General features: G+C 42.0%; 2 protein-coding genes and 1 long non-coding RNA gene across 3 annotated transcripts; all 3 read right to left on the reverse strand.

Annotated features, from left to right (window-relative positions):
- LOC142391543 (growth/differentiation factor 8-like) lies at positions 1-3,211 on the reverse strand. Its single transcript, XM_075477386.1, has 3 exons — positions 2,858-3,211; positions 1,461-1,831; positions 1-475 (listed from the first exon to the last, which is right to left on the reverse strand). Exons 1-3 carry the CDS (start codon positions 3,183-3,185, stop codon positions 95-97), a joined length of 1,080 nt encoding a protein of 359 aa, XP_075333501.1. The 5' UTR covers positions 3,186-3,211; the 3' UTR covers positions 1-94.
- Positions 3,212-8,522: 5,311 nt separating this feature from the next.
- LOC142391545 (uncharacterized) lies at positions 8,523-14,159 on the reverse strand. The gene is made up of 4 exons (XM_075477388.1): positions 14,077-14,159; positions 10,695-10,756; positions 9,987-10,605; positions 8,523-8,704 (listed from the first exon to the last, which is right to left on the reverse strand). Exons 3-4 carry the CDS (start codon positions 10,543-10,545, stop codon positions 8,559-8,561), a joined length of 705 nt encoding a protein of 234 aa, XP_075333503.1. The 5' UTR covers positions 10,546-10,605; positions 10,695-10,756; positions 14,077-14,159; the 3' UTR covers positions 8,523-8,558.
- A 7,371-nt stretch (positions 14,160-21,530) lies between these two features.
- LOC142391568 (uncharacterized) lies at positions 21,531-25,067 on the reverse strand. Its single transcript, XR_012770582.1, has 4 exons — positions 24,974-25,067; positions 22,393-22,454; positions 22,060-22,303; positions 21,531-21,764 (listed from the first exon to the last, which is right to left on the reverse strand). It is a non-coding gene; the product is annotated as an uncharacterized LOC142391568 (long non-coding RNA).
- Between the last annotated feature and the right edge of the window lie 2,052 nt (positions 25,068-27,119).

Raw genomic sequence — 27,119 nt, forward strand, 5'->3', positions numbered from 1 at the left:
ACGTTTGATGTTTGATGTAGACTACAGGCGCTGTTGCTTTGACCTTCCTCTGTGTCATTGTTTGGATCATTTTCTTTAATCTGAGCCTCTCCGATCAGGAGCAGCCGCAGTGGTCCACCACCATGGACGGGATCTTTCCGTAGATGATCTGCTCCTTGCGGTTGAAGTAGAGCATGTTGATGGGGGACATCTTGGTGGGCGTGCAGCAGGGTCCCGCGGTGCCCCGTGGATTGGCCTTGTTCACCAGGTGTGCGTGCGGATACTGCTGCAGGTGCATGAACTCGCACTCCCCAGAGCAGTAGTTGGCTCGGTAGCGCTTGGGCGCGATGATCCAGTCCCAGCCGAACTCCTCAAAGTCGACGGTGAGCGGATAGCGGCAGCAGCGCGTCTCCGCAGACTCCTCGTCGCAGTTGAGGCCGGAGTCACGACGGGATCTCTTGGAGCTGTCAAGGATCTTCACCTCGATGAACGGTTGCTGGAAAGATGAGATTTATCACCAAAGTGCAAGTTTGAATAATATGGAGCTCAACTCTCTTCTTTTTTTTTTTTTAAACATATATTTATTGGTTTTTCATGTTAATATAAAAACACCCAACAGTTTAAACATCCAAAACATGCACTGAAAAAAGTGACTTTTTGGTGAAGTAAACTCTATTAGAGTAACTGTCATAATCTCTACCTTGTATTTTTAAGATTCAGTAAGAACTAGAGCTTCTTCAGTAAAATTAAACATTTTATTAATGTAATACATGAATTATGGGGAAAGAGTAAGTTTTACTTAGGTTTCCTCATACAATTTAAATGTTTAATAGTTGTATGTACATAAACCTAGAAATACTACATAAACTTTACTCTGAATCGTTAAAATCTACTAAGTTACTTCATAACAGCAAATACTACAGATATATAACATTTACTTAAAATTTGGAGTAAAATGATGTTCCTGCCTATGAAAAACAAGTAGACTTTACTCAATTTGTTTAAATAAATATAACTTAAAACTGATGTAATTAAGTAAATGTTACTTAATATCTTCAAAACTGTAATGTTTTATGGTAAGTAAAATTTACTTGATACTGCAGCATTAAATATTACTTAAATCATTTGAGTGCAAATACTTACAAAGGGTTTTTTAAGTAAATCTTATGAGTTGTTTTTTCAGTGTATATGGCAGAAAAGAAAATAATAGTTAAACGATTAAAAAAGATCCAATAAACCACAGTAATTAGTCAGCAAATTACTGTGCAATGAATATGAAATAATGAAAATAATAAAAAATAAATAAACACATATAAATAAAAAAAATAACAATAATAATAAGTTCAACTCTCTTTATATTATATCTTTATATTTAGATAGAGAAAGCTGTGTGGTGAACATCAGCCCACCTCACAGTCCATTCATTACTCCTTTAAAATGTAACCCAAATGATTAGAACATGTTGGTATTAATAATCTCACCAGTCCTTCCTCTCCAGGCTCCGCTGAGGTGACGGCCATGTCTTCCCCTTTAGAGTTGTAGGCGTTTATTTCTATGCCGTAGTTGGTCTCTGGCTGACGCAGCCAAGCCTGCAGCAGAGACTTGATGTCGATGCTCTGCCAGGAGCCGGCGCCGGCGTCGGTGTCGACCTTCAGGGAGCGGACCCTGACGCGGGTGTTGTTGCCCTCCTTCCCTCGTTTAAGGCGAGAGATCTGCAGGAAGACGGTGGCGACCACGTCAGCGGGCCGCAGGTGAACCCACAGCTGGGCGCTCAGGATGTTTTTGGGCTGGATCTTTGAACTGAGGCTGAACAGACAACAGGAGGACAACTGGTCCCGAGCGACGGGGTTGGCTGGAAGAAATAGAGAAAGCTAAATTATCCAGTTGCATCCGCCCAACACTTTGTTGTTCATCTGAGGAAGAACTAAAATGATTTGACCCCTGACCTTTCCTTGCACCATCATGACAGCTTCACTTCTATTACGTTTTACTGTTGATATTTAATAATGTTCACCTGGCATAGTGAAAGAGTATACAGATAGAATGATAGGTAGTTTTAGGGAGGGGTCTGTGATGATTTTGAATGTCTAAAAATGTTACAACACTGCAAAAAGTGAAATCTAAGTAAAAAGAAATATCTCAGATCAAGGGGACATATGCTTATTTTTTGTCTGATAAGATAGTTCTTCTTAGTAAGCAGTTTCTATGTCAGACTGTTTCACTTGATTTAAGTGTTTCTGTCCTTAATTATCTAAATAAGATATTACAGCTTGTTACTGATGACCTGTTTGAGTAAGTACATGCTTGAAGATACAACAGTTTCCAAGCTGGTTTCAAGAAATATAAGGCCTAGTGCATGCCACTATGTCAAGATAATGGCTCTAGCATTTACTTAATTCAAGAATATTTTACAATATATTGAGAAAATAGGCCATGTGTATTTAATTAGAATCAAGAAAAATGTATTTGTTATTAGTTAAAATACACTAATTCTAAGGTATTTGTGGGTTAATTGAGATTAGATATTTTTACTTGTTTTGAAAAATCTTGACAAGCCACATTTTCTTGTTCCATTGGCAGATAATTTTGCTTTTTTTAAGTAAAATACACCTAATTTTTGTACTTTTTTTCCTTGTTTTTGAAAGCTGGCTTTTTGCAGCGAAAGCGTTTCATATTTGTATTTGTGTTTCCACGATCTGACAAAAATCCCCAATCAGTGTTAAAATGACACATTAAAAGGAAACACAACACGTCCTTTGTGTTTTTGTTGCCCAAGTTTCCCGCCAGCCTGCCAGAAGTCCACCTTTACGCACAGGATTTACGCACCGAGTTCAGAAAAGATCACCTATCAGAACACAATGCAAGAACATGCAGTTACGCTTGGTGGCCATGGTGATGATGGTCTCCGTCGTCGCGTGCTCTTCGTCCTCCACCATCGGGTCGTACTGGTCCAGTATCTGCGTCAAAGGAGGCGCTTTGGGGAGCAGCTGGCGGATCATGTCCCGGCTGATGTTGGGCGCCTGCTCCAGCCGCAGGATGCTGAGGATCTGCGACTTGATGCTGTGGAGCCTCATCAGCCTGCTGTGCTCCCGAAAGTCGCACGCCGAGCAGTGCTCTCCGCTGTCCGCCAGCAGCTTGGATGTCTGGTTCGTCCCCATGGCGAAACCCGAAGAGAGGACGGCGCTCAGGCAGAGGAAAAGGAGCATCCTGGAGAGAGGAAGGAGTCAGCGCGGTGACGCTGTCTGATATGAGTCTGTCCCCTGGCTTCAGGACTTTATGATTGGCTGCAAAAGGGATGTTTTTTTTTTCATTTTAGAAAATTTAAAGAGGCAGCAGGACTTTTAAATATTCAACTTTCATCAATAACACTCAGCAACATACCGTGGTGAAGTTGGTTTGATATTGGATATTCGGATATTCGACAGATATTCACAATAAGGAAATAAGGTGTATTTTTTTTCCAATACCTCCCAAGCCATGTGACCTAGTGACTCCAAACCAATGCAGAATAGTTCCCCTATGTAGTACCAACCACACACACCTTTTTTTTTTTACATCAATTGCATGCACACTCTATTTTATATGATTTTTTTGTATTGGTTTGGAGTCACTAGATCACAAGGCTTGGGAGGTATTGAAAAAAAGAGACCATTCCCTACAGGAAATAATGGCTTTTCCTTTAAAAAATCATATAAAATAGAGTGTTCATACAATTGATGTAAAAAAAAAAAGGTGTGCGTGTGGTTGGTGCTACATGGGAGAAATATTCTGCATTGGTTTGGAGTCACTAGGTCACATGGCTTGGGAGGTATTGGGAAAAAAAAAGACACCTTATTTCCTTATTGTGAATATCTGTCGAATATCCGAATATCCAATATCAAACCAACTTCACCACGGTCAGCAACATCCGCAGCAACTATTTTATTCTAAGCCAGGCGACTGCAAACGTTGTCTTGTAGTTTTTAAATATTATATTGATTTAAAAGAAATTAGCAATACACCTCAGGAGCAACCCACCGACCTTTGATATGAGTGAAAGACGTGAAAAATGATTAATTTCACCGTTCAATGTTTACAATTAGTTTCATAAATCCCCACCCTGACTCAGCGGTGACCCAGTTTGCTTTTAAAAGCAGCTTTACAACATAAAAGGTGAGCCACGTGCAGGATTGCAACCAGTTATCACTCACAGCTGTTCAGTCAAAGTGTTTCCTAGTCATTAATTCCACCCAGTTACTGTAATTAAAACCGGGGATCTTTGATGTGACTTCTTGAATATTAAAAACTGCATAAAAAACCTTTGAAAATGAACCAAGTTACTCTGATAGCACACGTTTAGCAGGTAAAGTGTTAACTGTACATGTGAATGAGTGATTTCATGGTGAAAAGCAAGGTACTGAGGGAAGAACGTGATGTGTTTTGGGTGTCATGAAGTCGTTTGCTCCTCCCACCCAGCAGCAGGAGGAGGAATCTGCCCATTTATTAGCTGCTCTGGAGGTTAGAAACTTTAAGTTAACAAGAGAGGAGCTGCAGCACAGAAGAAAAGGCAGAAAAGGCCAAACAATAACGACATATTCCCATTCCATGTGTAACTTTTTCTGCCTTTTTAGATCATTTTAGTTCAATTCATGAGGAGACATTTGCAGTTTTACAGCTGGCTGTTAATCAGTTGATTGGGCTCTTAGATAAATGAAAGTTCTGACAAAAAGTCCCACCTGCAGACTGAAACCTTCCAAATAACCCATGTAACCTTGACTTTTCTGTTGCTGGATAAACAGACGCTTGCAGGTGACGTTTCTCAGTCTGATAAACAGTCCCGGGGGCAGAGCAGTGGCACTGCTGGAACGGTTTAAAACAAAGGTTTTTCCTTTTCTACAGACATGGAAATCACCGGATTCTACTGAAGAAAGCCGAGTGCTCCTCCTGCATCTCATAGAATGGGATGCAATGAGTCCGGGTGCTCGTCTCCGGCCTGTTCTGACACACCGAAGGAGCCCGACACCAACAAGCACGGAGAGAGTGAAGCAGAGGAGTTTCTAAAGGATTTGAACGAGAGCGAATGTGGTACGTGGGATCCTCCACCTGCCGGCAGAGCCGTGCTGGACTTTGCCCAGAAGATGTCAGAAGAAATCGTGGCTCAGGCTCTGCAGCTCTGCTGGGAGGCGGACATTCAGTTCAGCGAGCTCCCCCTCATTGACAGCGAGTGTGACTACGTCGTGTGAACTCACGGTTTTCCAAAGGTCCGACTGAGGCTGGACCCCAAATGAGTTCACATGTTGTTTGAACTTCTCCAAACCGTCGGCACACATTATGCAATCCGAGGAATTTGTGTCATTTCACAACACAGTTTGTGTTGCAACTGAGACTGTTTTACAATAAGCACTTTATCCAAGGGAAGAAACGGAGGCTCGTGAACTTAAACTTTGTCCTGAGATCAAATGGATCAGTGCCTCTCAGTTGAGATCAGATGCACAACTTCTTGGAGTTTCTCTTTTATTCTATTTTCCTCAGGCTGAGATGCTTTTGTCCTATTGAATGAAAACAGAAACCAAATTTACCAGCTGAATGCTGCTTCATGGCATCCACTGATCATGTTGCATTTATGACGACCCAGAAATCAAGATTCCAGGAAAGCACAAAAAAAAGGTGGCAAACGAGGGTCCAAAAAGGCAAAAATCAAGACTAAGACTCATAATAAATGTAACTGGTGGTGGGACAGGTATCACCTTCCTTCCACCAGAGCTTTGAGCTTTGACCACAGCATTGGTCACATTCAACAAACATCATGGGGGAAACAGCTGCATCATCTAACTATCATTTTACTTCATATATGTCACATGAGCATAAAACTTAGTCAATGTCCTTTTTAGAATCAATGGCTGCAAAGGATTTATGACGTAACCTCCCCGGAAAAACTGAAACCAGAGCAGAGGTTTGGACTTTTAAACTCATTTTTTAAAAGAAGCATAGTCAGCAAAACCTCAACAATGGGCCTGAATAGGATGTAAGAAAGTTCACTGGGAGATTATTCCACAATCAGTTCAGTCAAACATCTTAAAAGTGGGATTTCTTGCCGTTATTGTCACCTGAAATGTATTGTTGCGACTAATCATTGGAAAGAATGTCCTTATAAAGTAAATGACTGAGCAGACACTGTTATGTTATCTTTGTTGTATTTAATATTACACGTTTAAACAGCTTTAACGGCAGATTTACATGTGAGAAATGAAAGAGAGAAATATCATACAGCCATTAAAAAAAGGACTTTATCTTTTAAAATGCACAGCACATTTACAGCAGTTTGTTTGGGGGACGTTTAGTAGCTGAAAGAAATATAAGAGGTGCACAAACATGAGTGTTTGTGCTGTTTTTCTGCCTGAAGCCAGGACAGATAATATTCCGTCAGCGTTGGTGAGAAGAAGACACGTGTTCAGGCTGCTGGTTGCACAGTTTGTGTGGACGTACACACAACCAGAGGTGAGGGGGGGGTAGGTTAATGTTTCCCCACCAGCAGCTTTAAACTCTTCACGCAGACTGAGAGATAAACGAGTCGCTCGTTCACATTTTATACTTCAAATGGATGTTATTGAACACATTTTTGCCTAAAGTGTGTGTTTGCTTCAGTCTCACATTCAAACGTGGGAACTTTTGGAAGACTTCAGCATGATTTCTGCTTCACAATCCTGCAAAAACACTCATCTTTAGGTCCCTTTTTTCTGCATTAAATCAGTGCACATGGACCTGACAGGTGACAGTTTAACTCACATGTTTGTTAGGATCTTGAGCATCAGCTGTTTTCTGTGGCGGTAAGAAGAGACGTCTGACATCTTTGAAGGTCTTTGGACCTTTGGAGGAAGGATCTGTATGAAAGTAGTTCCTCAAAAACCCTTCCAGTAAACATTCAGTGGGTCTACATGATGAGATTAATTGGATTATAGCTACAGTTGGGTTATGCTCCTTATTTGAGCAAGGGTAATTCTCCTTGGATATATGGCGGTGAATGAATCGGATGAGAGGCACTAAGTGTGTCATACAATATGATAGGTGGCGCTGTACCCATTCCAACTGTTGCTAAGTCTAATTCACCACGTGCTTCAGTGTCTACAAGCAGGTTTAGAGTGACTTTCAACCGAGTTATCTCGGGGTCTGAATCCGATCCGATCCAATTCTTAGTCAGATTAAGGTGTCTACATGCACTTAATAACTCAGTCTGATTGTAATTTAGCCCTTAAAGGGATAGTTGGACTCTTTTTTAAAATATTTTCATGCCTTTAATGATAGGACAGTTGGAGAGAGACAGGAAGCAGGGGGCAGAGATAGGGGGAAGACATGCAGCAAAGGGCCGCTCAGTGCTGGACTCGAACCGGGGCCAGCTGCAGCGAGGACTGTAGCCTCTGTATATGGGGCGGCTGCTTAACCCACTACGCCACCGCTCACCCCAGTTCGCCTCTTTCGACATGAAGCTGTATGACATCCCATACCAGCAACATCATTTCTGAACATCTTCTTACCCCCTGCTGCGTCCTGTGAGCAGAGTTCCAGCCTCGTTTTGATGTTGATGAAGGTAGTCCGGCTAGTTGGCTGGGGTTTAAAAAATAAAGCCTTTTGCTTCTCAAAACAATATGCGTTCAACAGACTAATACATTTGCATCACAAAATCGTTCTCCAGGAAAAAGTCAGACCTCACATCGCTTGGGCCTATTTTTGCCTTCCTTCATATCAATGCATTCAGCCACCTAGCAACAGCCGCGCCTGTTACGCTGTTTGCTGCTCGGTCTGCACAGCAGGCAGTGATACGAAGGGAGAGAAAATAGTGCCAAGCGATTGTTAGGTCTGACTTTTTCCTGGAGAACGATTTTGTGATGCAAATGTATTACTCTTTTGAACGCATATTGTTTTGAGAAGCAAAACGCTTTATTTTTTAAACCCCAGCCAACTAGCCGGACTACCTTCATCAACACCAAAACGAGGCTGGAACTCTGCTCACAGGACGCAGCAGGGGGTAAGAAGATGTTCAGAAATGATGTTGCTGATATGGGATGTCATACAGCTTGATGTCAAAAGAGGCGAACTATCCCTTTAATCTGATTTTTACAGCCATGTAACCTCAATGAGTGAAAGGTAAATTAAAAGCAGATCATTTAAGCCATTTGGGTTCTTTGTTGGTTTGTTTTGGTCCAGTTAAGATACTTGGGTGCAAACAAACTCTGGCCCTCACAAATAAACTCAAATAGATATTCAAAGATGAATAAAATCCCAGATAGAGGCCATATGTCATGGTCCATGTGTCAGGGCTGGAGGAGACTGGAACGTATCGGTAATAAATGCTCCTCCAAGCCTGGAACAAACCAGCCAGCTCACAGGGACCAATAGAAAGCCCCCGGGCAGAGGGTCGAGGAGAATGGAGAAAGGAGAATTCATTTCATTCACAAAAAGATGAAGAATACGTTTAACTAAAGAATATCTGGAGCCAGAAGACCTCAGTCACATCTAAAGAGAGCTGCATTTTATTTCATATCAGGGCAGGAAAAAAAGCTTCAGGCTTTTTCTTTGTGCCAGTAAACAACTTTAATTTGATTTTATGCAGTTAACAGGCTGACATGTTGATTTAATTTGCAAAAGCTAAACGATAGCATGGAAAGGCTCATTGATGGTACAGTACAAAGTGCTTTCAAACACTCGATCTTTGCTTCTTTACTTCTCTGCAGCCCGATTAATCGTCTCCCTGAAAGACAGAACAAACATTTATTTAGTTTTCAGGAAGACAACAAGTGAAATAATTACTGCAGATTTAACAAGGTCCAAAACTGGTCTCACTAGCCTGGTTGCATGTTAAGAAGGCAAGGCAATTTTATTTGTAGAGCACAATTCGTACACAAGGCAATTCAAAGTGCTTTGCAGCTACATAATTTAATGTAAACATTTAATTGAGCTACATCAACATTTAATTTCCCTCTGGGATAAATAAAGTATTTATTTATTTAAATCACAAGAAGGCAATAAAATCATTAAAAAAAAAAAAAAAAAAAAAAAATCAGACAGATTAAGAACACACCAGGGGCTCTTTTTTGTTTGTCAAATGATCATTTGACCAAATGAATGATTTTTTGACCACTTTTAGATCTTGTTAAATCAAAATAAGTTAACTTTCGTTTTTATCCAAATTTTAAGAATTTTTTCTAACAATCAACTGAAGTGCGTGCAAGAACACAACCACCTGCTGCCACCCACGGCCTTTGTTGGAAAATATCATTTGGAAAGTTAAAAGGTCGCGACACCTTCCAAAACCAAACAGCTAAGAGCATAACTAGTGCTAGAGTAAGTGCGGTAAGTTAGGTACTGAGACAAATGGGAAAAAAAGACAACTTAGGGGGTGGTACAAGAGGCTATAGTCCTCGCTGCAGCTGGCCCCAGTTTGAGCCGCATCGGACGGCCCTTTGCTGCATGTCGTTCCCACATCACTTTGGAAAGAACGTTTAAAAGCTGATCAGGCTGTTTCTGATCGGTGCTCCTACAGAGCATCACCCTTCAGGGTACGACCTGGACCCCCAGCCAAGAAACCAGGGGTCTCAGGGAAATGATGTCCTGACCAAAACCACCATGGCCACCATGGTGGCCATGACCATTAATTAATTAATTTAAAAGTGAAGAGTGCAGATAAAACTCTTTCAGGTGGCATATGCAGAGCTAAACAGAACAGTTTTCAGCCTGGATTTAAACATTGTCAGAGTTGAGGCCTGTCTCACATCTTCTGGAAAGCTGTTTCAGATTTTAAAACTGAAACGCAGCCTCGCCTTGTTTAGTCCTGCAATTAGTCTCACAAGAACCCACAATGTGCCTTCAGGGTCAAATGCTGCTAAAAGCTGATTGGCTGCAGTGGTATGACACGTTTGTTTATCTGAGTCCAACCCATGAAGAAGAAGAAGAAGAGGAAGAAGAAGAGCACAGAGGGAAATACAGGTTCTTCCAGCTTCCTGTTAGTGTTTCAGAGAAATGCCGAATCTTACCTAATTTTGCTTCTCTACTTGCGTCCACCTCCTCGTCCATGCCCACCGCCACGACCGTGCCCCCCGCCATGACCGTGCCCGTGTCCACCGCCATGGCCGTGCCCGTGTCCACCGCCATGGCCGTGCCCGTGCCCACCGCCACGGCCGTGCTTGTGCCCGTGTTTTCCACGGTGGCCATCGCCTTCACCCTCACTCCCACTGCTGCTCCCGCTGCTGCCACTGTGGCGTCTGCCAGGGCTGTGACCACGGTCACCATGGCGATCAGAGCTGCCCCCGTGCCGATCATGGTCACCACAGCGATCAGAGCTTCCCCCGTGCCGATCATGGTCTCGGTCACCATGGCGATCAGAGCTTCCCCCGTGCCGATCATGGTCTCGGTCACCATGGCGATCAGAGCTTCCCCCGTGCCGATCATGGTCACGGTCACCATGGCCACCATGGCCACCATGGTCACCATGGCCACCATGCTGGTCATGGTCAGGACTGCGCCTCCCTCGGTGTTCCTCATCTTTACGGCGGTCTCCCCCGTGCTGCTTCTCTCCACCATGATGGCCATCATTTCCCTGAGACCCCTGGTTTCTTGGCTGGGGGTCCAGGTTGTACCCTGAAGGGTGATGCTCTGTAGGAGCACCGATCAGAAACAGCCTGATCAGCTTTTAAACGTTCTTTCCAAAGTGATGTGGTAAAAGTGAGATCCGTGCATCTTACCTGAGCTGCCGCTGAACATTTCTACTCGTCTTTGTGACAGATGATCCCTGAATGATTCACTTCTAAACAAGACAAACACAAGTGGGCAGCGCCCACGACATTTTCAGTAAACCAGTTTGACGGGATACAACTTGGCTTCATGCAAACCTTAAAACGTCACTCTTTTGGAGCCAAAAAGTCTGCTTAACATGTCCAAATACTGAGAAAGAATAACAGAAAAGGCTTTCAGAGCTCAGAACATTTGCACTACCCAGATCCGCCTTCTTAGGACATCACCTGTTTCCTCCCTGCTTCCTACGCACTTATTTGTTTATCATTTTTCAATTATTTTTTGGGTTTTTATGCCTTTAATGGATAGGACAGTTAAGAGAGAGGGGGAACGACATGCAGCAAAGGGCCGTCCGATGTGGGACTCGAACCGGGGCCAGCGCAGCGAGGACTATAGCCTCTTGTACCACCCACTGAGTTGTCTTTTTTCCCATTTGTCTCGGTACCTGACTTACCGCACTTACTCTAGCACTAGTTATGCTCTTAGCTGTTTGGTTTTGGAAGGTGTCGCGGCCTTTTAACTTTCCAAATGATATTTTCCAACAAAGGCCGTGGGTGGCAGCAGTTCATTTTTTAACAAAAAAAAAAAAAATGAGCAAAACAATAACAAAACAATTCTTACAATTCGGATAAAAACGAAAGTTAACTTATTTGGATTTAACAAGATCTAAAAGTGGTCCAAAAATCATTCATTCGGTCAAATGATCATTTGACAAACAAAAAAGAGCCCCTGGTGTGTTCTCAATCTGTCTGATTTATGGGCGGGTCTAAAAGTCACCAAAATAATTTAACACTCTGGAGTTTAAAACCCGCCGGCGGGATTTTTGACACATCTCCAAAAACACATCTGTAAAGGGCGGTTTATGGTTGGAAACCAGGTCGTCTGCGTGTGTGTCGCAGTTAACGCAGACATGTCCCCCCCCCTTACGCAGACACTCTGGTGCACCTCCCCAAAATTGTAAATCACCGCAGACAGTGCCGCAGATATCGTCGCAGGGAGGAGAGAAAGGATGGTGACGCTAACCGTGCTAACCGTGCTAACCGTGACAATTCTTTCCCTCTCTGCCAGCTCCAGTAGTAGCAATATTTCTTCTATTTCTAGATCGATCAGCTGCATCTCAATCAAAGTGCGCATTCGTCCAGTCGCCATTGTTGTTGAATGACCTCCGTAACCGGAAGAGAAACACGCCACCCACCACACCAACAATCCTAGCTTGTTCGTGATTGTCCCTCTTGCGTTGTGGCGTGGAATTAACATAGCGCAGACCGCGCTTCAAAATTGGGCATAAATCAAAAATAACTGCGTGATGTCTGCGACAAGCTCACTGCGACACACTGCTGCGAGAGTATACACGGCCAGGCCCGCCGTTAGGGGGGGACAAACGGGTATTTTGTCCCGGGCCGAGGAATGGGGGGGGGGCCCAAAAAAATAAAAAAAGGAAAAGTAAAGTTCAGCAGACATACACGCGGGGCTGGCAATAAATAAAAGTACCCTTAACATGATTCCCTTGGTCAAGTGAAAAATGGTTGATGAAATGTGAAGTTTATGAGCTCTAAATGAATAAAATAGAATTTTATTGTGGTAGGATTTTGAAAGCCATAACTCCACTCAGTCCATATCCATATCCAGGCAAAATGGTAAATAATCCTTTTGGTTAATAAATGAGAGACTGGGAAAGTAGAGGTGGGTGTGGGTGGGTTGCTACCGGGGGGGGGGGGGGGGGGTTGGGGGGGGGGGGAGCCCATTCAGAGAATTTTGTCCCGGGCCCAGCCAAACCTGTCAGCGGCCCTGTACACTTCCTTAACTCTGTGAGTTTTTGTCATTCAAACATATAAGTGACACCATTAAAAACCTTGATACTTCTAGTTTTCAAATATATATATATATATATATATATATATATATATATATATATATATATATGTATACATATATATATATATTTAAATAAATTATATAGCTGGCCCTATTAAAGAGAGTGAACAGAAATCTTTGGATTTTCAGTAGTCTTAGGCTGCGGCTACACGGAAACGTTTTTCACTGTAAACGATACTTTTTCTTATCGTTTCGCTGTCGCGGCCACACGGAGCCGGCGTTCCCACTACCCCAAAACGATAGTTTTTGAAAACGGGTTCCAGAGTGGGAAAGTTTGAAAACGGCCTCGTTTCGTTTCCATTGTTACAGCTAAAACGTTTTTGCGTCAGTCACACGTTGACGCTGTGAGCCAATTTTAACACTTCTCTATTGTCTCACAGCGTGGCGTGACACAGTGGCGTGTGTACTGCATCGTTTCATCGTTTTCGTCTGGACCAGCAGCGCGTTTCCGTGTGGTCGCAAGAATTTTCGTACCCGTTTTCAAAAAAAACCTTGTTTCGTTTTCGTGTAGCCGTAGCCTCAGTCTGGAGCAGCTTCCTAGGCCACACCTATCGCTATTCACATGTAAAGTACCAGGTGATTGAGTGGCTATTCACAGGTGAGAACACGCCCCATTCAGCCAGCATGTGAGGGAAGGCAGCAATGCCCTGCCAGTGACAGACAATTATCACATGGAGAGTGACAGGGGGGTGGGGGGAATCAGGGGTGTTACACACCCATCTAATTAGTATTCAACTAACACAGACACTGCCTGGAGTTACAATGACTTTTTTACAGTTTGTGTGAAAACAAAAAAACATTTCTGACTGCACTTTTTACTTTTATGCAGCCAACACTTTTGTTTACAAGGTTCAACCTTCAAAAGTCTTGGCTAGATATATTTATAGTGCGTTTTCTTGCACTGTTTGAAGACCTCTAAAACTCGTTTTTTTTGTACTGTTGTGTCTACCCTCAATTTAAATAAAACTTGTTTGTATTACATTCACTTCACTCTCATATTGTTTTTTGTTAGGCTTTTCAGAATACAACTATATGTGTCACTTTTGCTGTTGCAGTTAGTTGAAATACTTGAAAATGTCAAGGTGGTGACAACTGCCTCAAAGTCTCTGAAAAGGCCTTAGACTCCAGAGGGTTAAACAATCTCAAATACAAAAATCAACCCCAGATCTTGACTCCAAATCAAACAAAGTATATTCCAATATCCCAAAGAAAACCAAACCGATAGAACCCATGACTTACAAAACATAGATGACCACAACAGAAGGAAATGCACTAACTGTGGAACACACTTATTGTAAGTCGCTTTGGACTCGGTGAGCGGCAGCAGAATGTTGCACTAAAACACAGTTTCAGATGGTTTCCCAACCACTACTGCAAAGATGTTCATCTCAAACTTGGCAAAGTAAATATCTTAGAAGTTCATCTAAAAATTTCAAGCAAATTCAAGAGCGTACTTACATGATCCGAGCAGCAGCGTCTGTGCCTTGTGTCAGTGTGGAGAGGATTCAGAGTTAAAATGCACCGTCCGGCTCGCCTGCATTCTTCTTCCTGTGACTCATCATTTGGGCTTCGTGCATTATTTCAGACATACCTACAGACAGCTTGTTTTGTTCCACTCAACTGTAAAAGAAAAATAACTTCTGTCTCATTTCTACACACTAAAGCATAAGGAAGAAAATTTAATAACACATAAAAGATTTCATTTCTAAGCAAATAAACACCGTTTGTCACTGTTGGTGATCTATTACTACAGTTCTTCATTTTTTTTTCTTGCTGGATGAATAAAGTCTTATTGATTATATTCAATATTCCCAACAAAGACTTCAGCTGCTTTACATCAGAGTAGGCTGTCACACTTAGAGAACGGAGGACGCAGATGCAGGAGATGTAATTCCAAGAGCTTTATTAAGGAGGGCAGCAGATACCAAGTTCCTCTGCAGAGAAACTAAACAGGCTATGAAATATTATTCCAATAATATACTTTTCCAAAAGTGGAAAAGTATATCTATATAAATGATCAAACTCACTCCTCTAGCGGAGGAAAAAAACAAAGAATTATGAAACGTTAATATTAAATAAGGATCACTCCTGCTGCGGAGGAAAAACAAAAACACCTCTCCTAAAAAAACGGAGGAATTATACTATAGAATATTACAAATCAAAATCACTCCAACCGGGAGGAAAAAAGAAGAGGGCTATAAACAAACTATCTCTGTAACTCTTACAGGATTAATTATCAAATGTTATCTGGAAAACAAAACTCTCTTACGAGGAAAATACCAACTGGTAGACTTGGCTTAGATCAGGCTTGGTACAAGGCGAGAGTGAGGTACGTCAGTCGGACAGATACAACACACTGGCACAAGACAGGGGGAGACGCAGGCCCCATCCACACGTAGCCGGGTATCTGGTAAAACGAATATATTTTTCTACGTTTGGACCTGTCATCCACATGAAAACGCATAAAAACGCACCGTAAACGAATGTTTTTAAAAACTCCGGGCAAAGTGAAGATTTTTGAAAACTCCGTTTATGCAGCTGCGTGTAGACAGAGATAACCGGAGATTTGCGTTTTCGAACGTCACAATATGCGCCAAAACAACAACAAATCTGCTTTAAAGTCTAAAGTGCGACCTTTGTTTACTGAAGAAGCATTGATGCCTTGAGAACTGTGGTGGTTATTATTGTGCAGGCGCCGTTTACTGCCTTGATTTTACACGCCCAAGTCGTACTCCTCACTCCTGTCGCTGTCGGAATTATTACGTCCTCATATCGAGGGGCAGTCCACTGTCATACGATCACCTGTCCGTGTGCTCAAAAAAGTGGCGAGCACACTTTATTATTTAGCTGACGAGGGCAGATTGCGCAAAACAGCAAATGCATTTGGGTTGTCAAGACAGGTGAAAACGCAGATGTTCGGTTATGTGTGGAAGGTGTTTTTTTCGAAAACGAGGTAATGTGGATACAGATTTTTTTATAAACGGAGGGGGGGAAACATTCGGTTTTAAAAATACCCGGCTACGTGTGGACAAGGCCGCAGAGTCTGAAGCACACCGGGGTAATGGGAAACAGGTGGAATCATTCATACCACAATCAGACTGGAGAAATGACGAAACAATACATGAAACGAGACAAAAACCCAACTTAACCTCACCGCGGTGTGACAACGACAGTGAAATATCCTTTTATATCAATGTGCAATGACCATTAATTACACCGCTTCCATTTTGGTAGGTTGTTCCTCCTCATTTGCTGCATAATATTGTTGATTTGTATATTTATTTTTGTCCTATACAAATAATGTTCCTTGTTATTACTTATTTCTGACTTTCATAATGTGTATCGGTCCATCCCTGTGCTGCGGCGTTCATCTCCATCACTGAGGAAATCCTCAAGTCCATGCCGGATCGCTGCACTAACTGCAGTAATGTGGTTCGGCTCTTTAACTTCTTTAACTTGGTCAAGTTTGTCTTTCTTCTGTATTAATCATTGTAGGTAAGTAAGTAAGTAATTTATTTGTACAGCGCCTTTCACAGACCAGGGTCACAAAGCGCTTTACAGGTACAATAGAAACACACAGTTAAGAAGTACATAAAAGTATAAGTTTAAAAAGGCCAAAGCAACTCAGTGGCAATCATAGCAGCCCAAGACATTTAAGAAGATTAAGACAATTAAGACAATCAAGAAAAAACCTGAACAAATAAAAAGGTCTTAAGTTGCCTTTTGAAGGCGTCAACAGAGTCCATCGAGCGCAGAGAGAGCGGAAGATGGTTCCAAAGCCTGGGAGCAACAGCCTGGAAGGATCGGTCTCCTCTGGTCCGGAAACGCGTGCGTGGCACCATCAGAAGATTCTGATCCACAGACCTCAGAACCCGAGCTGGGGTGTAAGACTGGATCAGATCTCTGATGTAGGGTGGAGCCTGACCATGCAACGCTCGGAAAGTTAAAACCAAAATTTAAAAATTTATCCTAGAGGAAACTGGTAGCCAATGAAGAGCTTTAAGAACAGGAGTTATGTGAGTCCTCCTATTTGAGCGGGTCAGAATTCTCGCAGCAGAGTTTTGCACCAACTGCAGGCGAGACAGCTCCTTCTTGTTCAGACAAGAAAACAGACTATTACAATAGTCCAAACGCGAAGACACAGATGCATGTATAATCAGCTCCAAATCATCCCGTGACACGGGATTGATTGAGATGTGCTACTGTTACAGCTAGATAACAAAATAAGATAGAAATTAGTTTAGTGCAGCAGAGAGGAAGGTGTGGTAGAAACCTTCAGACGTCACGTCTTCATTAGTGGGTTGGGCTGTTGTTTTTGTAGCTCGTCAACAACTTAGCTGATGATGTCACCCACGGCCTTCCTAATTTGGAATAAATTGGTTCTATTTAAAGGGATAATCCGGAGTAAAATGCACTTTAGATCAATTTACGGGATGTTGGGAGTACATACGTTGAGTTGACATCAAAATCATGTCATTCGGATGTGTTTTGAGAATTTCGATTTGACCGTTTTTAGCCAAAAGTCGTTAGCCTGGAAGTGATGAGGGCATATTATGTCACCGCTACAAAACGCTATTTTTATACCTCTTCTATAGCTCCAAACAACATAACACTTACGTGGTAGTGAGTAGAGCGTCCCTAAAGCCAAACCGAAGTGTCCCGAGGTCTTCATGTGGTCGGATATAGAGTCCAGAATGAATTTAATCAAGCCAGTACCTTTCCGGAAATGTTGCTGCTGCAGCTGCCGCTGCAGACCGTGGTGAAGTTGGTTTGATATTGGACATTCGACAGATATTCACAATAAGGAAATAAGGTGTCTTTTTTTTTAAACCGATATCAAACCAACTTCACCACGGTCTTTGGCGGGAGTTTGGCGGCATTTCCGGAAAGGTACTGGCAGCTGCTGCTGCGTTCAATTGTTTCCATTTAAACACAACACAGACTTTGCTTGCAACACTTTGATCAGTAGGGTTTTTTTTTTTTTTTTTAATTATTAAATTGAAAAATAAAAGTGCCCGAGCCCGGCCCGTATCCGAGGTAATTATACGGTCGTCAGCCCGAAGCCCGGCCCTCGGGCTGTCGGGCCTACGGCTCCAGTGCAGGACTCTACGTCACGTTACGTTGCAACTTGGGTAGTTTGAGTGTGACAAGTAACCTCATGATGAATACTCAACATTTCGGCGAATCTAGTATGCATCTAGTATACATCCGGGAACTTAAAAAAGTATGACTAGTAGGAGAAGTAGAAGAAGTAGGAGAAGTAGGAGAAGTAGGAGAAGTAGGAGAAGTAGAAGTAGGAGAAGTAGAAGAAGTAGGAGAAGTAGGAGAAGTAGGAGAAGTAGAAGAAGTAGGAGAAGTAGGAGAAGTAGGAGAAGTAGGAGAAGTAGAAGTAGGAGAAGTAGAAGAAGTAGGAGAAGTAGGAGAAGTAGGAGAAGTAGGAGAAGTAGAAGAAGTAGAAGAAGTAGAAGAAGTAGGAGAAGTAGGAGAAGTAGAAGAAGTAGAAGAAGTAGAAGAAGTAGGAGAAGTAGGAGAAGTAGAATAAGTAGGAGAAGTAGGAGAAGTAGGAGAAGTAGAAGAAGTAGGAGAAGTAGGAGAAGTAGAAGAAGTAGAAGAAGTAGAAGAAGTAGGAGAAGTAGGAGAAGTAGAATAAGTAGGAGAAGTAGAAGAAGTAGAAGAAGTAGAAGAAGTAGGAGAAGTAGGAGAAGTAGAATAAGTAGGAGAAGTAGGAGAAGTAGGAGAAGTAGGAGAAGTAGGAGAAGTAGAAGTAGGAGAAGTAGAAGAAGTAGGAGAAGTAGGAGAAGTAGGAGAAGTAGAAGAAGTAGGAGAAGTAGGAGAAGTAGGAGAAGTAGGAGAAGTAGAAGTAGGAGAAGTAGAAGAAGTAGGAGAAGTAGGAGAAGTAGGAGAAGTAGGAGAAGTAGAAGAAGTAGGAGAAGTAGGAGAAGTAGAAGAAGTAGAAGAAGTAGAAGAAGTAGGAGAAGTAGGAGAAGTAGAATAAGTAGGAGAAGTAGGAGAAGTAGGAGAAGTAGAAGAAGTAGGAGAAGTAGAAGAAGTAGGAGAAGTAGGAGAAGTAGGAGAAGTAGGAGAAGTAGGAGAAGTAGAAGAAGTAGGAGAAGTAGGAGAAGTAGGAGAAGTAGGAGAAGTAGGAGAAGTAGAAGAAGTAGGAGAAGTAGGAGAAGTAGGAGAAGTAGAAGAAGTAGGAGAAGTAGGAGAAGTAGGAGAAGTAGGAGAAGTAGAAGAAGTAGGAGAAGTAGGAGAAGTAGAAGAAGTAGGAGAAGTAGAAGAAGTAGGAGAAGTAGGAGAAGTAGGAGAAGTAGGCGGTTTCGAACACAGCCCGAGATTCGGGGAAGAAGATGGCGGCTCGCTCTTTCACTTACAGATTCAATGATTCTGTTTTCCAGGACACAACTTTTATCAATAACAGCATCCACAGCAACTATTTTATTCTAAGCCAGGCGACTGCAAACGTTGTTTTGCAGTTTAAAAATATTATATTGATTTAAAAATTTAATATTATATTGATTTAAAAAAAAAAATGTGTTGCAACTAAGACTGTTTTACAATAAGCACTTTATCCAAGGAAAGAAACGGAGGCTCGTGAACTTAAACTTTGTCCTGAAATCAAATGGATCAGTGCCTCTCAGTTCAGATCAGATGCACAACTTCTTGGAGTTTCTCTTTTATTCTACGGGGTGTGCTCAGAGGATAATCCCGTTTTCCTCAGGCTGAGATGCTTTTGTCCTATTGAATGAAAACAGAAACCAACAGCGTGCAGATGTTTTTAATTTACCAGCCGAATGCTGCTTCATGGCATCCACTGATCATGTTGCATTTATGACGACCCAGAAATTAAGATTCCAGGAAAGCACAAAAAAAAGGTGGCAAACGAGGGTCCAAAAAGGCAAAAATCAAGACTAAGACTCATAATAAATGTAACTGGTGGTGTGACAGGTATCACCTTCCTTCCACCAGAGCTTTGAGCTTTGACCACAGCATTGGTCACATTCAACAAACATCAAGGGGGAAACAGCTGCATCATCTAACTATCATTTTACTTAATATATGTCACATGAGCATAAAACTTAGTCAATGTCCTTTTTAGAATCATTGGCTGCAAAGGATTTATGACGTACCCTCCCCGGAAAAACTGAAACCAGAGCAGAGGTTTGGACTTTTAAACTCATTTTTTAAAAGAAGCATAGTCACACATAAATAAAAGAAAAACCACAATCACCGCACTATGGTCACTGATATTAACATTTCCCTGTTAGTCATTTTCATGTTTGTCTTGGTTTGTAACATTTTTAAGTTGGCTCTATTTCCTGATTTATGTTTGGAGGAGCACTTCTGCTCCCTTCCTGTCACCATCATGCTCTGTCTTCAGCTGCATTGTTTCCATTCACTGAGGATCACTGTATTGAAGGACTTGGGCTTGGTATTTTTGGGCAATTTATTTAGGCCTATTTACTTTGTAGTGTGTAGAAAGTAGTCCATCAGCGCCCCCTTTGGTTAGTAGTAGGTACTGCATGTTAGACTTGCCTAGTCATGTTCCTTGTTAATTTCCTTCATTCTCAAGATAGCAGCTCAGTGGAAGGATGTCTGCAGAGACAATGGCCCTCATTTATCAAGCCGTCGTAGAAAGCATCGTATATATGAGCGGAGAACTCGTCGTACGCAGAGGCTCAAGTGAGATTTACAAAACATGCGTGCCACATGCGACATGGAAAGACGAAAGGCGGCAAAGAAACGCTGTCAACAGCGTTGGCGATGTAAATCGCAGACCGGACGAGTTCTGTATTTTCCCCTACTGTGATGGTCAATAAAATGTGATAAACTCCAGATTAAATTACGCAATTTCCACATTGGAAACGGAAAATGCAAAGCTGATGACATGTCCTTCTACAAATCCCGTAGTTTTAAAATGGCGGAGCGACATGGAGACATTCATTGTCCGTGAAATATTACACATTATAGCTTTAAAGTGATAATTTTAACCAAGGGATTTGTTGCGACTCCTGAGGCACGTACTAGTGACGCTGCTGTGTTGCAGTCACCGCAAGTCAAAATGGAAAAGTGCGTACACCGGCCTCAGACCTGTCGTGGCGATTTCATCTTTCCTGCGCTCACGATGGATTTGATAAATGCCAACCTTTGCGCAGAAAAGAACGTACACACGACCTACGCACGTTTTTCGTCTTATGCAAGTTTGATAAATGAGGGCCAATGTGTTTGATATCTTGTGTTTAGTTCGCCATCCACTGGTTTTTGTGTTCTGTGTGCGTGCAAGGAGAAGTAAGTCGTCTACTAATATGATTATTTGTAAATATATTTTGGTATATTTGATGTTAGTTGGTAAGTGTAAATGTGATGTCCAGCCAACCACATGGTAATGTTAATTAGGTATATTTTCTGCTTTTTCTGTTTGTAGAACCACACAGTAACTGCAGTAAAACCCACGTAGATGTAAAGATTCCCTTTAATGGTTAATAAATCCTCAAGAAATTGATCTTGTGCATTTTGACTGATGCACCACAGCGGTCACAATTCTCCCAACCAGTTTTGAATATAAATATTGGAATCCCTCATTATAATCACTGTACCGCAAGCATCAGTTTTATTAAGTCAGATTAAAAGTAAGCTTCCAAATATTTTAAACGTCTCAGTGCGGCTGAAAAAGCAGCTTATCATCGACTTGCATTTCAGGAAATGTGGCAGAGATCCAGATGTTATGGTTGATCCATTCAGTTGAATGTCAGGATATCTCTGCTGAACCACACCCATCACCTGCTCCACCCAGAGGTGTGGCTGCAGCCCCCGGGCAGAGGGTGGAGGAGAATGGAATTCATTTCATTCACAAAAAGATGAAGAATACGTTTAACTAAAGAATATCTGGAGCCAGAAGAACTCATCACATCTAAAGAGAGCTGCATTTTATTTCATGTCAGGGCAGGAAACAAAGCTTCAGGCTTTTTCTTTGTGCCAGTAAACAACTTTAATTTGATTTTATGCAGTTAACAGGCTGACATGTTGATTTAATTTGCAAAAGCTAAACGATAGCATGGAAAGGCTCATTGATGGTACAGTACAAAGTGCTTTCAAACACTCGATCTTTGCTTCTTTACTTCTCTGCAGCCCGATGAATCATCTCCCTGAAAGACAGAACAAACATTTCTTTAGTTTTCAGGAAGACAACAAGTGAAATAATTACAGCAGATTTAACAAGGTCCAAAACTGGGCTCACTAGCCTGGTTGCATGTTAAGAACCCACAATGTGCCTTCAGGGTCAAATGCTGCTGAAAGCTGATTGGCTGCAGTGGTATGACACGTTTGTTTATCTGAGTCCAACCCATGAAGAAGAAGAAGAAGAAGAAGAAGAAGAGCACAGAGGGAAATACAGGTTCTTCCAGCTTCCAGTTAGTGTTTCAGAGAAATGCCGAATCTCACCTAATTTTGCTTCTCTACTTGTGTCCACCTCCTCGTCCTTGCCCACCTCCTCGTCCTTGCCCACCTCCTCGTCCTTGCCCACCGCCACGGCTGTCTCCACCGCCATGGCCGTGCTTGCCCCCATGTTTTCCACCATGGCCATCGCCCTCACTTCCATCTTTACGGTGGTCTCCTCCGTGCTGCTTCTCTCCACCATGATGGCCATCATTTCCCTGAGACCCCTGGTTCCCTGAAGGGTGATGCTCTGTAGGAGCACCGATCAGAAACAGCCTGATCAGCTTTTAAACGTTCTTTCCAAAGTGATGTGGTAAAAGTGAGATACGTGCATCTTACCTGAGCTGCCGCTGGACATTTCTACTCGTCTTTGTGACAGATGATCCCTGAATGATTCACTTCTAAACAAGACAAACACAAGTGGGCAGCGCCCACGACATTTTCAGTAAACCAGTTTGACGGGATACAACTTGGCTTCATGCAAACCTTAAAACGTCACTCTTTTGGAGCCAAAAAGTCTGCTTAACATGTCCAAATACTGAGAAAGAATAACAGAAAAGGCTTTCAGAGCTCAGAACAGTCAAAATCAGACCGATTTCCTCCGACTGGTCCATAAAAACGAAAGATAACTTATTTGGATTTAACAAGATCTAAAAGTGGTCAAAAAATCATTCAACAACCACCTCCCGTCCTCACACCGGACATTTGACAAACAAAAAAGAGCCCCTGGTGTGTTCTTAGGCTATGTACACACGTAGCCGGGTATTTTTAAAACCGAATGTTTCCCCCCCTCCGTTTATAAAATAATTTGTATCCACATTACCTCGTTTTCGAAAAAAAAACACCTTCCACACATAACCGAACATCTGCGTTTTCACCTGTCTTGACAACCCAAATGCATTTGCTGTTTTGCGTAATCTGCCCTCGTCAGCTAAATAATAAAGTGTGCACGCAACTTTTTTGAGCACACTGACAGGTGATCGCATGACTGCCCCTCGATATGAGGACGTAATAATTCCGACAGCGACAGGAGTGAGGAGTACGACTTGGGCGTGTAAAATCAAGGCAGTAAACAGCGCCTGCACAATAATAACCACCACAGTTCTCAAGGCATCCATGCTTCTTCAGTAAACAAAGGTCGCACTTTAGACTTTAAAGCAGATTTGTTGTTGTTTTGGCGCATATTGTGACGTTCGAAAATGCAAAAATCCGGTTATCTCTGTCTACACGCAGCTGCATAAACGGAGTTTTCAAAAATCTTCACTTTGCCTAGAGTTTTTAAAAACATTTGTTTTTTGATACGTTTTTATGCGTTTTCATGTGTATGACAGGTCCAAACGTAGGGCCACTCCCTTTGAGATTTGAAAAAGTTTCTTCAATTAATTTTTCTCCACATGTCTTAAGAGTAACCTGGCCAAGTTTGAAGCTTGTAGCATTAAATCTGTAGGAGGAGTTTGATAAAATGTGAAGTGTAGGAAAAAAAGACATTTCCGATCACCAGCAGGTGGCGCTGTAGGTGGATATCACTATTTTATATGTGCGCGTTCAGGCTGGGTCCAGCAATCACCGTATGAAGTTTGGGACAGATTGGATAATGTATGTGGAAGTTATAAGCGACTTAATTTTTTATGGCGCGTCATAAATTTGAGGCGTTGCCACAGCCACGCCCTTTGAGGTTTGAAAAAGTTTCCCCATGATTCCCCCCCCCATGTCTTAAGAGTAACCTGGCCAAGTTTGAAGGTTTTTGCATTAAATATGTAGGAGGAGTTCGATCAAATGCGAGGTGTGGAGAAAAAAAAGACGTTTCCAACCACCAGCAGGTGGCGCTATAGGTGGATGTCACTATTTTATAGGTGCGCGTTCAGGCTGGGTCCAGCAATCACCGGTTGAACTTTGGGAAAGATTGGATTATGTATGTGGAAGTTATAAGCGACTTAGTTTTTTATGGCACGTCATAAATTTGAGGCGTCGCCACGCCCTTTAAGTTTTGAAAAAGTTGGCCAATGAATTTTCCCCCCATGTCTTAAGAGTAACCTGGCCAAGTTTGAAGTCTGTAGCATTAAATCTGTAGGACAAGTTCGATCTTATGCAAGGCGTGGAATCGGTCAAAAATGGCACGAAAACGCACTTTCCATCCAAAATGGCCGCCTTCCTGTGGACGTGGCACATTGGCGGCATGAGACTTTTTTGTGCGTCTGGGCATGATGAATGAGTGTACCGAATTTCGTCGTCCCACGCGAAACTAATCCTATTAAGGGGACCATTTTTAAGCATCGTAGGGGGCGCTACAGAGTCAATGAGCGACTCCCAAAAATATAAAGTTTAGATTCTTTCATGTCGTCGACTGGCAGGTGGCGCTCGCAAAATTTCCTGAGTTTTCGCATACCTTTTGCAAAGAATAAGAATAACGGAGAAAAAAAAAAAATAAATAAATAAATAAATAAATAATAAACCTTACAGATACAATAGGGTCCTTGCAGTTTCACTGCTCGGTCCCTAAAAAAATAATAATAAACCTTACAGATACAATAGGGTCCTTGCAGTTTCACTGCTCGGTCCCTAAAAATGAACCCCAGATCTTGACTCCAAATCAACCAAAGTATATTCCAATATCCCAAAGAAAACCAAACCGATAGAACCCATGACTTACAAAACATAAATGGCCACAACAGAAGGAAATGCACCAACTGTGGAACACACTTATTGTAAGTCGCTTTGGATGAAAGCGTCTGCAGAATGACCGTAATATAATGTAATGTAATTTGGTTTATCGTTGTGAGCGGCAGCAGAATGTTGCACTAAAACACAGTTTCAGATGGTGTCCCAACCACTACTGCAAAGATGTTCATCTCAAACTTGGCAAAGTAAATATCTTAGAAGTTCATCTAAAAATTTCAAGCAAATTTAAGAGCGTACTTACATGATCCGAGCAGCAGCGTCTGTGCCTTGTGTCAGTGTGGAGAGGATTCAGAGTTATAAAGGCACCGTCTGGCTCGCCTACATTCTTCTTCCTGTGACTCATCATTTGGGCTTTGTGCATCCCTATTATTTCAGACACACCTTTTCAGACACACCTACAGACAGCTTGTTTTGTTTGGCTTCTGTGAAACTTTTCCACTCAAGAAAAAAAACTTCTGTCTCATTTCTAAACACTGAAGCATAAAGAAGAAAATTTAATAACACATAAAAGATTTCATTTCTAAGCAAATAAACACCGTTTGTCACTGTTGGTGATCTATTACTACAGTTCTTCATTTTTTTCTTGCTGGATGAATAAAGTCTTATTGATTATATTCAATATTCCCAACAAAGACTTCAGCTGCTTTACATCAGAGTACGACAGTGAAATATCCTTTTATATCAATGTGCAATGACCATTAATTACACCGCTTCCATTTTGGTAGGTTGTTCCGCCTCATTTGCTGCATAATACTGTCGATTTGTATATTTATTTTTGTCCTATACAAATAATGTTCTTTGTTATTACTTATTTCTGACTTTCATAATGTGTATCGGTCCATCCCTGTGCTGTGGCGTTCATCTCCATCACTGAGGAAATCCTCAAGTCCATGCCGGATCGCTGCACTAACTGCAGTAATGTGGTTCGGCTCTTTAACTTCTTTAACTTGGTCAAGTTTGTCTTTCTTCTGAATTAATCATTGAGATGTGCTATTGTTACAGATAGATAACAAAATAAGATAGAAATTGGTTTAGTGCAGCAGAGAGGAAGGTGTTATAAATTGGCTTTATTCTTAAACTTTATGTATTCATATTCTGTAGTTCACTATAATCTATGTTCCTAGTCTGTACGTCTACACTCTGCTCATACAAACGAAATGTATGTCAGATAGGTCTGGTACAGTAGATGCACGCCTGAAACAACACACACACACAGTTTATCACATCCAAAGAACATGACAAAGACGGTGGAAGGCCGGCTCATATCACTAGCAAATGTCCAATTATACTTTGTCGAGTGTAAGTCCAACCTCTGTGAGATAAAGGTGGACATAAATATGAAAGGTTTCCAGATATCGGGGCTCTCTGATGGAGGCCCTGCGAGGGCTCTGTCTCTCCGAGTTCAGCACGGCTAAAACTTCACATGTGACCATGAATAAATACTTTGTTTAGCTTAAGATTTCTCCAGCTTGTTCTTGGGCTTCCAATAAAAGAATCGGGCTAACAGCTGGTGCCGTGACCCCGTGAATTGGCTGACTCGAGCCGATCGAGGGGGATCCTTTGTTCAGACAATTCGAGGCGCCCGAAAAAAAAGGTGAGCAGAAAACCTCATATATGTGAAATTTCTGCACATTGGACAAGCTAAATTAAGTTGTCTGAATTAAGATGTCCTCTGATCAGTAAAAATCAAAGTATAAATTTACTGTCTGATGGTCACATTGAATGCTGATACGTAAAGTATAAACACATTTGAAAACATTTGAATATGTCACAAAAAATGATCACTGAGTGGAAAACATGTAAACCCGGCTCTCTGGGGTCGGCATTATTTGACACCTTGACTAGATGGCAGAAAAAAGCAGAAATATTTCTGGCAAAAGTTAAATTCTCTATTCAGAGACAGTCGTCTGCACAACTACCACATCAAATGCCAGTCAAGACGTTATCTTCTCCAGAGACACATCCTACTACACAAGAAGATAAGATGCCTCCGTCCAACATAACTGACACATTTGAATCACGGTCAAAAGAAACCCAATCAGGGGAAGCACCATCTGAACCTATCTACATGAATAGATCAGGGGCTGCAAATGGTGGTCCCTCAGTAAATGGCCTGACTTCTGTATTTGAGCGAAACAGACCGAGTGAGTGGACAAATCGTACTGAACATGTCCCTGCTCAGAAACCAGATAGTGGTAATGTTCACTCTCGCACAGACATCTGCCGCAGTCATCATCAGATGCCATTGGTAATGGCATCTACAGGTGATGGTCGCACTACCACCACGTATAATCCATTCTCCTTGCAGGACACTGTAATGATTAAATCCCAGTTACCAGACATAAATAAAGGGGGCGCACCATGGATTAAGGCATTTCTAGAAGCAT

The sequence above is a fragment of the Odontesthes bonariensis genome, chromosome 11 (assembly GCF_027942865.1).
Source record: "Odontesthes bonariensis isolate fOdoBon6 chromosome 11, fOdoBon6.hap1, whole genome shotgun sequence".
Taxonomy (NCBI): Eukaryota; Metazoa; Chordata; class Actinopteri; order Atheriniformes; family Atherinopsidae; genus Odontesthes; species Odontesthes bonariensis.

Coding starts and splice junctions, on each gene's coding strand:
- LOC142391543 (XM_075477386.1), bottom strand. CDS start 3,185: ATGCTCCTTTTCCTCTGCCTGAGCGCCGTCCTCTCTTCGGGTTTCGCC. Junction 1,832..2,857: donor CATCACCATGGCCACCAAGC/GTAACTGCATGT, acceptor TATTTCTTCCAG/CCAACCCCGTCGCTCGGGAC. Junction 476..1,460: donor AGCCTGGAGAGGAAGGACTG/GTGAGATTATTA, acceptor TCATCTTTCCAG/CAACCGTTCATCGAGGTGAA.
- LOC142391545 (XM_075477388.1), bottom strand. CDS start 10,545: ATGATGGCCATCATGGTGGAGAGAAGCAGCACGGGGGAGACCGCCGTA. Junction 8,705..9,986: donor AAGTAGAGAAGCAAAATTAG/GTAAGATTCGGC, acceptor TCTGTCTTTCAG/GGAGACGATTAATCGGGCTG.